This window comes from Oryctolagus cuniculus, chromosome 18, assembly GCF_964237555.1.
Source record: "Oryctolagus cuniculus chromosome 18, mOryCun1.1, whole genome shotgun sequence".
In the NCBI taxonomy this organism is placed as follows: domain Eukaryota; kingdom Metazoa; phylum Chordata; class Mammalia; order Lagomorpha; family Leporidae; genus Oryctolagus; species Oryctolagus cuniculus.
In genome coordinates, this window is record NC_091449.1 from 4,350,309 (window position 1) to 4,363,047 (window position 12,739).

Here is a 12,739-nt window from a genome sequence, read left to right on the forward strand (position 1 = left end):
TGCCTTCCTGGACCTCAGCAGAGAGCTGGACTGGAAGAGGAGCAACCAGGACAGAATCTGGCACCCCAAACAGGACAAAAACTCAGGGTTCTGGCGCCGCAGGTGGAGGATTAGCCTAGTGAGGTGCGGCGCTGGCCTAACACTTTTTTACAACAGAATTATAGGGTGGGAGTTGGGACAGCAGTTAAGTCCCTGATTGGGATGCCTGAATCCCACAGCAGAGTGCCTGGGTTAGGTCCAGATCTACCTCTGAGGTGGCTTCCATTACTGCACACCTAGGAGACAGGCAGTGGCTCAATGCTTGGTTCCTGCCTCCAGGAGGGAGATTGGCTGCAGCTCCAGGCTCCTGACAACCTAGAGCAGCTCTGGCTATTACCAGCATTTGGGTGGTGAACCAGCAAACAACAGATCTCTCCCTCTTTCTCTTCCTCTTTCAAACAAAATTATAAGTATTTTAAAATAAAATAACGATAGGCCTCTCATCTAAATTTATTTCTGCCACTCCCATTCCCCAAGAACAGGAACAAATGGTTTCTCTCTGCTAGTCCACCAAACTCTAGGCTGTATTTTCTTCCAAGGGGTTTTCCTATTCCTATCATATCTGCCGGACTAGGTTCTGTGATTGCCTGGAGTGGGAGTGTGAAGATCCCGTGCCAGGAAACCCCTGTATCTTCCTTGTCCCAACTGGAGATCTTGGGAAGCCACACACGAGGTGTTGGAGAAGGAACTGGGGTTGCAGAAGGAGGCTGATTCATCAGGACTACCATGGATACAACACTGCAGGGTGTTACCAGTGCCGACATAGGGAGGACTCCCACAGATGCAACAATGCACGGTGTTACCAGTGGCAACCTGGCATGGATTCACAGGATACAACACTGCAGGGTGTTACTAGTGAGACATAGCGAGGACTCCCACGGATACAACACCCCAGGTGTTACCAGTGCCCACAGAAGGAGCGTCACCTGGGCAGCCCCCAGTGTTGTCCTACAGTTGGTGGTGCTGGGTAAGGAGACAGCCAAGGTCTTCAGCCCTCATGTGGGAATTTTACCTGATTTTTAATAGACTTCTAGAATGGTTTTAGGGAACAAATGTGATGTTACCACATGGGGTTGCTATAGACCCTTCACACAGCTCCCTGTTAGCATTGTAGGTTAATATGGCACATTTCTTCCCAGCTCCCTTAGCTCAACTAGTCCATGGTTTATTTAGATTTCCTGAGTTGGAAGCTAATCCTTTATCTTCTCTAAGATCTCACACTACCTCTGGTTCTCTCTGTCTCTTTAGACTCTCCGATTCCCTTGTTGGTGATGACTTTGATGACAGTTTTGAGGAACATGGACACAGACTTTCAAGGACGCCCCGCCCTGGGAAGCTGTGTGACAGGACTGGGTGATGGGTCACTACATAGAAGATGGGAGGAAAGAGCTGTCCCCAGCACAGCCCAGCAGGGACCCAGAGGATCTACGAGCGTGGCTGCTGCTGCGGATCTGGGGCACCTGGTTGCCAAGGGTGCCTCACCCTTCCTCCCCAGCACTTTCTGCGTGGAAGGAAGACTACGTGCAACCTGAAGAACCAAAGTGACTCCATTTACAGAAAATTAAATAAAAAGCAGCCTCCATTTCCCATAGCAGACCCGAGTCCTTGTAAAAGCAGGCATTCAGGCATTCCAGGGATATCAAAGCTTACCAAGGACAGCTCAGCAGACCAAAGGCAGCTCAGTAGAGATTACCAAATGAGGTAACTCCCTGAATCCAAAGCCAAACGGAGACACCCCCCCCCCTCGAATAAGAAAAACCCAGAACAGCCCCGTCCTGTAAGCCCCGGCTGATGTAACCCTGTGGTTTTTTTCCTTTAAAAGTGCTCCTAAACAAAGCCCGGGGCCTTCCTCTGACCTACGCTGCATCGTCTGGCCAGATGAATTCCTGCCATGTCTTGTACTTTTAAAATAAACCTTGCCTTTGCATTTCGGTGTGATCTGGTCGCTGATGGCTTCCTGGGGAGCTACTTATCTGGGCATAACACAACTCACGCCTAAGAAGTGGAGAGCCACACACCTGCTCTGGCCCAGCCTCCTCTGCAGCTCTACCCCAGGGAGGCCCAGGCTCCACTGCAGCTCTACCCCCATGTCTGCCCGCCTATGTATCTTGAGGGGGTGTCTGACACCCCTGCTAACCGGAAGAGTGCGTCTGCGGTTTCCAGAAGAAAAGTGCAGGGTCTCTGAGTTTCTGGAAGGGGGGTGTGCGGGGTTTCTGGAAGAGTGCTTCTAACTCCTCGGGTTTCCGGAGGAGAAGTGTGGGGTCTCTCAGTTTCCGGAAGTTGGTGTGTGGGGTCTCCAGAGAGCACCCGAGATTCCCAGGTCTCCGGAAGAGCGCGTTTGAACTCTGCAGGTCTCCGGAGGAGGGGACTGGGGTCTCTGGACCCCAGCAACCACACGCAGGGAGCCTGCACCTGCAGATCTGGAAGCAAAGTCCTGAAAACCCAACACCTGGGCCGGCGCTGCAGCTCACTAGGCTAATCCTCCACCTTGCGGCACCAGCACACCAGGTTCTAATCCCGGTCGGGGCGCCGGATTCTGTCCCGGTTGCCCCTCTTCCAGGCCAGCTCTCTGCTGTGGCCAGGGAATGCAGTGGAGGATGGCCCAAGTGCTTGGGCCCTGCACCCCATGGGAGACCAGGATAAGTACCTGGCTCCTGCCATCGGATCAGCGCGGTGCGCCGGCCACAGCGTACCGGCCGCGGCGGCCATTGGAGGGTGAACCAACGGCAAAAGAAGAGCTTTTCCTCTGTCTCTCTCACTGTCCACTCTGCCTGTCAAAAAAAAAAAAAATCAACACCCATGGCCTTCACGAGAGCACGAGGCTGAGTCTGACCAAGTGGGGGGGAACCTGCAAACCCACATTATCCACCAGAGAGCTGCCGTCTGCTGGGCACCCAGCCCCCAGGGGTACTGGGGGAGACCACAGAAAGGGAGCTGGGGCCACTCCATGGGGAGCAGAACCCACTGCAGCTGAACCCTCAACGAGAACACCGACCTCAGGAGGAAACAAAGGCCCCACGATACAAAGGGAGGCCCGGGTTCAATTCTCGGCTGCAGGTCTGGGCCCGGCTCCCTGCTCATGCAGGTCCTGGAGCCGTGGTCCTTGGTTGGGTAGCTGGGTTCCTGCCTCCTGTGTCGGGGCATGGATGGAGCTCCTGGCCCCTGGTGTTGGCCCTGGTTCAAACCGGCCATGATAGGCATTTGGGGAGTGAACCAGTGGATGGAGCTCGCTCACTCACACACTCACTCTTTCTCACAGCCTCCCAAATTTTCAGAATTTAAAAATAGAAGATCAGAATCTCATGTGAAACCAGAGGTGGACCCCCGCGCCACCCCGGGAGATTCCGTGGGGACATTGGCCTCATCCTCACAGGGGTTGACTCCATAATGATGGTCGGTGTTTGGAGAGAGTTTGTGTTGGGGGAGGTGGGGGGAGCCGGTCCCTGTGCCCCAGGACAAGAGAAGAAACCCAGTCTCAGGTGTGGACTCCCAGAGCTAGAGCGGCCCTGCCACGGTCCCTGACGCTGTCTCTGAAATCCAGCCACTGTCATCTCCCCCAAGGCGAGCACTCAGGGCCTTGGGGGCACAAGCCAGGGCAGGTGGGCGGGGCCTTGTTCGCCATCACTTCCAGGGAGCACAGAAAACCCGCCTTCCCGCCCCCACCCTCCCTCCTGCACCTGCAGGGAGATGGTCATGGTCCTCGCAGTTCTGTAACTCAGAAAGGAGTCGGAGCCCGTGCTCCCTTTTCCGGACGGGGAAGGTGCTGTGCAGAGTCCCACGTCTCTCCACGGCTGCGAGGCGATAAAGCGGGGGACACGGAACCCCCGTTCCCTCCCTCGTCTCCCCTGCATGTGCACGGCAAGTGACCTCCCAGGGCCGCCCCGCGACTGCGCCCCTCGGTCTGATGCCCCCGTTCCGGAGCTGCAGATGCGCTGTGAACCCACGCGGGGTCTCTGCATTCACCTCCTGCAGCAGAGGAATTCACTCCCGGCTGCTGGAGGTCTGGGCTCTGCTAAGTGGAGCTGTGTGGATCTCCCTTGGAGCGCTGACGGGAGTTCGTGTGTGGACCGCGATCCTGCGACCTGACGGTGACCAGTGAGGGCAGTTTCTGGTTGAGACGTTGGGTTGTCTTTAGGTAAGATGACGTCATCAGGAAAGAGGTAGTCTTAGGTAAGAAGGCCTCATGAGGAAAGAGCCGACATGGCTTCTTCCTTCCCAATTCGGACGCTTCTGTGGCTTCTTCTCGCCCACCTGGTCTGGCGAGGACTTGCAGGGCCGCGCAGAGCAGCAGTCAGGGTTCACGTTTCCTACAAGGACCTGCACTCTTCCTTCACAGAGAAGGAGGCAACCCTGCGCACAGTCCCCTCAGGAGGCGTCTGAGCGCCGCATGTCGGTGTGCACCTTTGCAGGCATGTGTAAGTGTGCGCCTGCGCAGTCACCTGTCGGTGTGCGTCTGCGAATCACCTGGCTGGCAGCGCCTGCGCACTCCAAAGTCCCTGTGCGTCTGCCCAGTCGCGTCATGATGCGCCTGCGCAGTCCAGAGTCGGTGTGCGAGTGCGCGAGGCCGCCTCAGGTGAGTCCGTGTCCGCCCACACGGGGAAGCTGAGGCTCAGGGCAGAGGGGTGTGTGAGGGGACGCAGTGAGGGCGCCTCCCCCGGGAGTCAGGGCAGGCGGCAGGGAGGGGGCGGCGCAGGTCCTGGGAGGCCTCAGGGCCCCGCAGCGGGTGGTCGGGTCAGGGGAAGCTGTGGCTGAGGGGCGTGGGAGCGGCGTCCGCGGCGGAGGGGGCGTCCGGGCCTCCCCCGCCCTGGGTCGGGCCCCGGGACCTCCGGGCCGGGCAGGAGCGGGTCTGTGCCCACCTGCGTCCTCCGGAAGTGGCCGGGCTGCGACCCCACAGGAGGGGCTGAGGGCGGGGACGACCCCACCCCGGGGCGCATCAGCCCACCTGAGGGGCGGCTCCGGGAGGCCCGTGTCCTTGGTGCTGGGTCCTGGCCCTGGGAGAGGAGGGCGGAGCCGGCTGACAGGGCGGGGCGGGGCCCCATCCCTGCAGGGCGCCTGTGCCCCCATCCTGGGGACTGAGGGCCTGGCTGGGGTGGGGGCGGTGCCCCTTCCTGTGGGCTGCAGGCGGAACAGCCCTACGATGCTGGGAGGACCCGGCCTCCGAGCGTCCACACCCGGTGTGTGTCCGTGCCGCGGGCGCTGTGCCGGGGCCGGTCAGGAGATGCAATGACACCCGCCCTCGTGGTCCTGCTCTGCCTGGGGAGACGGGAAGACGGGGAGGGGAGACCCTGCTCTGGGATGGACCCCGTCCCCCCCCCCCACAGCCAGGCCCTGCTCCCTGGAGACCCCAGGCTCAGGAGCCCCGGGGAGGAGAGGGCATGCGCAGGGGCCGGGGCAACCCTCTCACGGGGAGCTCTCCTCCAGGGCTGTGCGGGCCCAGGACCCGAGTGCAGGCAGGTGAGCGTGCCCCCACTGTGCCGGGTCCCACCCCATGGGACAAGGGCCACCCCAGGCAGCTGGGGTGGGGACAGCAGCCCTGTCTGGTGAGGAGGGCGTCTGGGCGGGTCCTGGCCTGCAAGGGAACGTGGTCCTGGGACCCAGCCTCTGGTTTCCTTCCAGGGACCCTCCACAGACCCAGCCTCTGGGCTGAGCCAGGCTCTGTGATCGCCCTGGGCAGGCCTGGGGCCCTGTGGTGTGGGGGACCCTGGAGGCCCAGGAGTGCCATTTGTATAGGGAGGGAATCCCAGAGCCCTGGGACAGAGCGATGCCCCTGGAGCCCAGAAACAAGGCCAATTCCCCACACTCTCATGGCCGAGGTGTACGCGGGGCGCTACTGCTGTGTCTGCCTCAGCGCTGCATGCTGGTCAGAGCCCAGTGCCGCCCTGGAGCTGGGGTGACAGTGAGGAAGCCACACCTGAGCAGGAGCTGGGTAGGTCACGGGGACGCTGAGAGGAGGTGTAGATGGGAATTGGGTGCAGGGCCTGGGCTCCTGGGCCAGACACCCAGAGTGAGGGTGGTGGGACTGCAGGGCAGGCGGGAGAAGGGTGTGGGCAGAGCCAGCGTGCAGCCCCGCCCCTCTTCCCTCCTGACCCAGAAGGGCCCTCGGTGATCCCCGCACCTCGTTGCTGGTGATGCAGCCCCCACACACGTGTCCCCGCCCCCATAGCAAACCCAACCACAGCCACGCCCAGTGCCCACGTGAACAATGGGGGTGTTGGCGGCCCCCTCATGGGCGGCTCCGTGCGGGGCAGGCAGCGGGGTCCCCAGAATGGACTCACGGCTTCTTCCTCCATTATGCACGGAAGGATGCACGTGGAGGCCTCGAGGGGTGCAGGAACGCAGGGTTCGTGAGTGCACCCCAGGATCAGGCCAGCTGGAGCGAGAGAAAGAGGTGAGTACAGAGGCACAACACACGCCATAGAGAAAACCCTCCATGGGGGCCTCAGCGATCCAGGTCATCCAGGGGAGGGGAGCACGCAACCTACAGGCCACGGGAGACCAGGAAGTCCCGTGGTCAGGCCCTGCCACGGCAGCCACAGGCGACTCAAACTCAGGGAATTCTTTAAGTTGATGAGCAGGACGGGCCCGGAATGATGCTGCCAACATCCAAACGGCCCTTGGGAGAAACAACGTCCCCAGCCCAATCCTCCTCCCAACGCCTCATCTGCCAGCCAGAGGCAAAGTGCTCATTCTGGGGTGTGGCCTGATTGAATATTCAAAGTGGGTGGAGTTTGGGGTGGGGCTTGAGCACCACTCATTTCCAGGCTCTGTTTTGGAAAAAGGGGAAGTGTCAGGGAGTGGAGGTGCATGATGGGAGTGGGAGGACCCCTCACGGAAATTTCGTGGGATGACCCCATGGTCGTCCCGGGGGTGTCTTTAGGCGGCCCTCTTGGGTGTTTCCAGCTGGCGCAGGTATGCATGTACAACGTTGTGGAATTTGTGGTTTCCTCATGGGAAGGCAGGGCCTGGTGGCTCTGGAGCTGTTTGTGCAGGCTTCGCCCAAGTGGCCAGGCGGCAGCCAATGGCTTGGAGCTGACCAGCCGCCCACCCTCCTCCCACCTCAAGCTGACTGTGTCCCAGCCCGCCCACTGCCCACTGCCTGCTCCTGTCTCAGCGCCCCTGAGAGCCCAGAGAGGCCTGCCAGGCGGGGACACTGGGGCTCCAAGCAGCTCATCCCTGGATGCGGCTGGGCTTGTGCGGCCACTCCCCCCCACCCAGGAAGCCCCTCCCCCACACTCACCTGTTCTTGTGGATCCAGGCCCCTCTTTCTCCAACACAGCAACCTACAAAACCATAGGAGGGTTCTCCACCATCTGAATCTTTTTTGTTAAAGATGTGTTTGGAAGGCAGAGTTAGAGAGAGGCAGAGAGGAAGGTCTTCCATCCGCTGGTTCACCCCCTAAATGGCTGCAACGGCCGGAGCTGGGCCAATCCAAAGCCAGGAGCCTGGAGCCGCTTTTGGGGCAGGGCCCAAGCACTGGGGTCACCTTCCACTGCTTCCCCGGCCATGGCAGGGGGCGGGGTCGGAAGAGCAGCTCTGGACCAGGAAGCTGTGCCCATATGGGATGCCAGTGCACTACGCCACAGCGCCAACCCCCACCACCCGAGTATTTGTCACAGCTCCCTGCAGGAGTCTAGGGCCCGGAAATTCCAGGAAGGATCCTGTCAGTTTCAGCCATGAAATGTCACACCTGGCACACGGCTACACATGGAGGCGCCCTGTGCCCACTGGGGACGTGGTGCCCGGACACGGCAGGAAGGAAGTTGGCCCTTGCGAAACATCTGGCGGGAAATGTGCCTGGGGCTGGGATCCTGCATGCTGTGTGCACAGCAACTGAAGGCGGAGACAAGACATCCCGGGGCAGGAGTCAGCCCACTAGGAGGGCCACTAGGGAGGCCCCGTGTCCATGATGCTGGGTCCTGGCCCTGGGGAGAGGAGGGCGGAGCCCGCTGACAGGGCGGGGGTGGGGCCCCCATCCCTGCAGGGAGCCTGTGCCCTCCCCATCCTGGGGACTGAGGGCCTGGCTGGGGGTGAGGTGCGGTTTCCCTTCCTGTGGGGCTGCGGGTGGAACAGCCCTGCAATTCTGGGAGGACCCAGCCTCCAAGCTTCCACACCTGATGTGTGTCCGTGCCGTGGGCGCTGTGCCGGGGCCGGTCAGGAGACGCCATGAACCTGTCCTTCGTGGTCCTGCTCTGGGGAGACTGGAAGACAGGGTGAGGAGACCCTGCTCTGGGAGGGACCCTGCCCCTGCCCACTGCCAGGCCCTGCTCCCTGGAGACCCCAAGCTCAGGAGCCCAGGGGAGGAGAGGACGGGGACAGGGGCAAACCTCTCACGGGGAGCTCTCCTCCAGGGCTGTGTGCAGGCCCCAGGACCCGAGTGCAGGCAGGTGAGCATGCCCCCACTGTGCTGGTCCCCCCTCCATGGGACAAGGGCCACCCTGGGCAGCTGGGGTGGGGACCAGCCCTGTCTGGTGAGGAGGGCGTCTGGGAGGGTCCTGGCTTGCGAGGGGACGTGGTCCTGGGACCCAGCCTCTGGTTTCCTTCCAGGGACCCTCCCCAGACCCAGCCTTCGGGCTGAGCCAGGCTCTGTGATCACCCTGGGCAGGCCTGGAGCCCTGTGGTGTCAGGGGACCCTGGAGGCCCAGGAGTGCCGTCTGTATAGAGAGAGAATCCCAGAGCCCTGGGACAGACAGATGCCCCTGGAGCCCAGAAACAAAGTCAAGTTCTCCATCCCTCTCATGGCTGAGGTGTACGCGGGCGCTACTGCTGTGTCTGCCTCAGCGCTGCTGGCTGGTCAGAGCCCAGTGACACCCTGGAGCTGGGGTGTCAGGTGAGGGTCACACAGGGTCCCAGCCCCACAGGCTGTGCCCTCAGGGAGGGGTCTGCTCCCAGGGGTCCCCCTCTCATAGCGCAGCCCTGGGGGTACCGTGGGGGGTGAGCCCTACTTCACATGACTGCTCCTCCTCTCCCAGGAGCCTACGGCAAGCCCAGCCTCTCGCCCCTGCCCAGCCCCGTGGTGAACTCAGGGGGCAATGTGACCCTCCAGTGCCGCTCCCAGCTGGGATTCCACAGGTTCATTCTGACAGAGGAAGGGGCGCCCTGGGCTGCCAGGACCCAGAGCTCAGAGCCACGCCCTAGTGCACAGTCCCAGGCCCTGTTCCCTGTGGGCCCTGTGACTCCCAGTCGCAGGTGGGCATTCCAATGCTATGGCTCCTACAGGGAGAATCCTTCTGTGTGGTCAGAGCCCAGTGACGCCCTGGAGCTGGGGTGACAGGTGAGGAAGCCACAGCCTGAGCAGGAGCTGGGTAGGTCACGGAGACACTGAAAGGAGGCGTAGATGGGAACTGGGCAAGGGGCCTGGGGCTCCTGGGCCAGACACCCAGAGTGAGGGCGGTGGGACTGCAGGGCAGGAGGGATAGGGTGTGGGCGGAGCCAGTGTGCAGCCCCGCCCCTCTTCCCTCCTGACCCAGCAGGACCCTCAGTGGTTCCTGCAGAGGGCCTGACGGGCTCTGCCCAGCGCCCTGGCCGGCAGCCCCAGGCCGGGCTCCCACAGCGGGCGAGCATTGCAGAACTGGACAGGACCCACCCAGGACGGGCCTCACACCCCGGGGTGTCTATTAGAGTAGGACAGAGACTATCGAGCCTAGTGGGGCCTGGTCATGGCCCAGGGTGGGCCCGGGACCTGCTCCTGTAGGGAGAAGCTCGCCAGGCTTGGCTGCCACATGTCTCGGCCCCTGCGGAGTTCCCTGGCGGCTCCAGAACACAGACAGAGTGATGTGTGGGCGACTTACACGAGGACCACGCTGAACTGCGTCGCGAGACGAGAGGCTGGGAAGCACACAGTGCGGAGCAGGCCGGGGTCTCCTTCTCCTCACTGTCCTGTGCCTGTTCTCAGGAGGACCAGAGCCCAGCAGCCCCTCGCACCCCCAGCAAGGCTCCCCCACTGGTGAGTGAGCTACAGGCCTGACCCAGGGCTCAGGCTGCTGCGGGGAGGTGGGGTCCTGGGTCACTGGGGCTGGCCAGCCTCGGTGACCCCTCCATGCACACCCCCAGCCCCAGCGCCCCAGGACCACACCCTGGAGAACCTCATCCGCATGGGCGAGGCGGGCTTGGTCCTGCTGGGCCTCGGGCTTCTGCTGGCGGAGGCTTGGTACAGCCACAGAAGGACCCGGGCTGCAGGCCAGCGGTGACCTGGAGAGAGGACAGAGCTGGGTCAGAGAGGCCAAGCCCTGGTGCGGGGGAGGGGGGATCTGGGCATGCATGGTGAGAAGTTGTGGGAAGTGGGCGGACCTCACCTGGGGTTGTGGGAATCCTGCTCAGGGGCAGGGACCCGGGTGGGCTGCTGGCGGTGCTGCTTCCCCGGGCTCCCATGCGCATTCTGGGAAGGGGCTCCGGCCTCCTGCAGCCCTGCCCACCGCCCTGCAGGCTCCCGTGCGGTTCTGTGCTGTTCCTCTCCAGGGACCGCACACAGCTCAGTGGCCCTGAGTGTCCACAGGAGCCCGGGCCCTGCCGCCCGCGGAGAGGGTAACGCCAGGATTCGTTCCCCTTGACCTTCAGCAAGTGGGCCAGGATGTGGTGGGACACCTGTCACTCAAGATGGGTTTAAAATTCTGCTCACCAAAAGGAGGCCATGACAGGTGGGGCCAGAAGTGGGAGGTCAGAATCAATAGATCTGGGCTGGTGCTGTGGCTTAATGGATAAAAGCTGCTGCCTGAGGTGCCGGCATCCCCTGTGGGCGCCAGTTCAAGTCCTGGCTGCCCCACGTCCAATCCAGCTCTCTGCTATGGCCTGGGAAAGCAGTAGAAGATGGCCCAAGAGTTTGGGCCCCTGCATCCATCTGGGAGACCCAGAAGAAGCTCCTGGCTCCTGGCTCCTGGCTCCTGGCCCCTGGCTCCTGGCTCCTGGCTCCTGGCTCCTGGCTGGAGATCAGACAAGCTCCAGCTGTGAGGACCCATTGGGATTAAACCAGCAGATGGATACCTCTCTCTCTCCTTCTCTCTGTAACTCTGATTTTTAAATAAATATTTTTTAAAACGTGTGGCTTATCAAACTCTAAGGTAAAATCCCAGATGACCGTGGGAATCCACCCTCTGAGAGGACCACACAGAAGTGAAAGAAAGTGTGTGCAGGGTTTCTTCAGGCACGGGAAGTTCAAGGTCATCTGGATTTCTCAATGCACAACTAACATAAACCCCACAACACGGCGGCTCTGGCGGACGGCAGCTCCCGGTGTTCTGGAAGAGTGCGGATGCCTGCCCGGCTTCCTCTGGTGGCTGGTTACTCTGCTTGTCCGTGTGGTGCAAGTCTGCGTTTCCCACAGAGTTCAGGGAGGTGGGATTGAGAGAGCGCTGTGGATTCTGCACCAGTGTTTCCAGTTATGGGCTGGGACCCCACCCCCCCACAGCGTAGCTGAGGGAGTAAAGCCAACACCTGCAGCGCCGGCATCCCATATGACCACCAGTTCCAATCTCGGTTGCCCCACTTCTGATCCAGCTCCCTGCTAATGCCCCTGGGAAAGCAGCAGAGGATGGCCCAAATGCTTGGGGCCCTGCACCCACGTGGGAGACCCAAAAGAAGCTCCTGGCTTCAGCCTGGCCCAGCCGTCTGGGGAGTGAGCCAGAAGGTGGCAAATCTCTGTTGCTGTCTCTCCTCTCTGTCCCTACCTCTCGAATAAATAAATCAGAGTTTACAAAAAATTTTTAAACACTCCTAGAAGGAAATACCTGGGTAAATATGACCTCAGACTTCATCACAGCGTCTTAGCTGTGATTCTGAAAGTATGAGGAACAAACAGGAAAATGGCTGCATTGATCATCCTCAAAACTTCAGAACTCTGTGCACCGTGGACAGCTACGAAGGGAACAGAAAGACAAGAACACATTGTATGAAGATCTGGAAGCCACAGTAGGAAAAGCAAGGGTGCAACTCACTCAGCACAAGGGAAGGGAAGTGCAAATAATGCCAGAGAGAGGCACCCCCCACGCCACCTCACTGGTCACTTCTCGAAGACACAGTAGGCAGAGTGTGGTCAGAGTGTGGGGAAATCGCAGCCCTGAGACGCGGCTGGAATGTGCAGGGTTTGGCCACTGCGGCAAGAGGCTCGTAGTTCCTCAAAGCACCAGACCCAGTGTAGGCACAGCACAGAGCAGCCCACCCCCTGCATGGAGTCAGGCGCTCGCATTGACCGACATCCTGGCAAGGGTTAGGGTCAGGCGCAGTGCTCACCAGTGTGCTGAGTGCAGGCTCTGTGGAGCGTTCTCACCACCGAGGGCCAGGGGGAGGCTGTGACAACCATCCAGGGACTGTGCACACAGGCATCTATCCAAGCACGGCCGGCCAGGGACAGGAGCCAGATGTGCACCGGGGATGGGGGCTCAGGGAGGTGGGTCCCTGGCTCCATAGGAACTCTGCTGAGCCCCAGGAAGCCATAGAGTGAGGATGCGTGGGGCTTGGGGGCACAGCCACACACAAAGGCCCCACATAGCACCCTTCCCAGAAACACCCAGGGCTGGGAGCCCACAGAGCCCTGGGGCTGTGCAGGGCTGTGGAGGCCAGAGGGGGTCGTTGCATTTCTGCGGCTCTGCTGTGAACCCCACTGCATGCACGCTTTGCCAGCTCCTGTTTCTGGGAGGGGGACTTCCACTCAACCAGACGCAGGGCTAAGGAAAGGACAGATGCCTGTCAGTGCCTTTGCACCCGAGGC

At 61.1% G+C, this 12,739-nt stretch overlaps 1 protein-coding gene across 6 annotated transcripts in view; it reads left to right on the top strand.

The window, feature by feature from the left end:
• The window catches only part of LOC103345057 (leukocyte immunoglobulin-like receptor subfamily A member 5), a 33,790-nt gene extending 22,718 nt beyond the window's left edge, over positions 1-11,072 (top strand). For 3 of the 6 annotated variants that reach the window (XM_070062913.1, XM_070062916.1, XM_070062901.1), the window contains 2 exons: positions 10,090-10,248; positions 10,811-11,072. In XM_070062913.1, coding sequence (XP_069919014.1) covers positions 10,090-10,248; positions 10,811-11,000 — 349 coding nt within the window. In that variant the 3' untranslated portion in view covers positions 11,001-11,072. Of the gene's footprint in view, positions 1-10,089 lie in introns of all 6 variants that reach the window. The other 3 variants (XM_070062909.1, XM_070062905.1, XR_011384153.1) reach the window with 2 other exon arrangements.
• Positions 11,073-12,739: the final 1,667 nt, after the last annotated feature.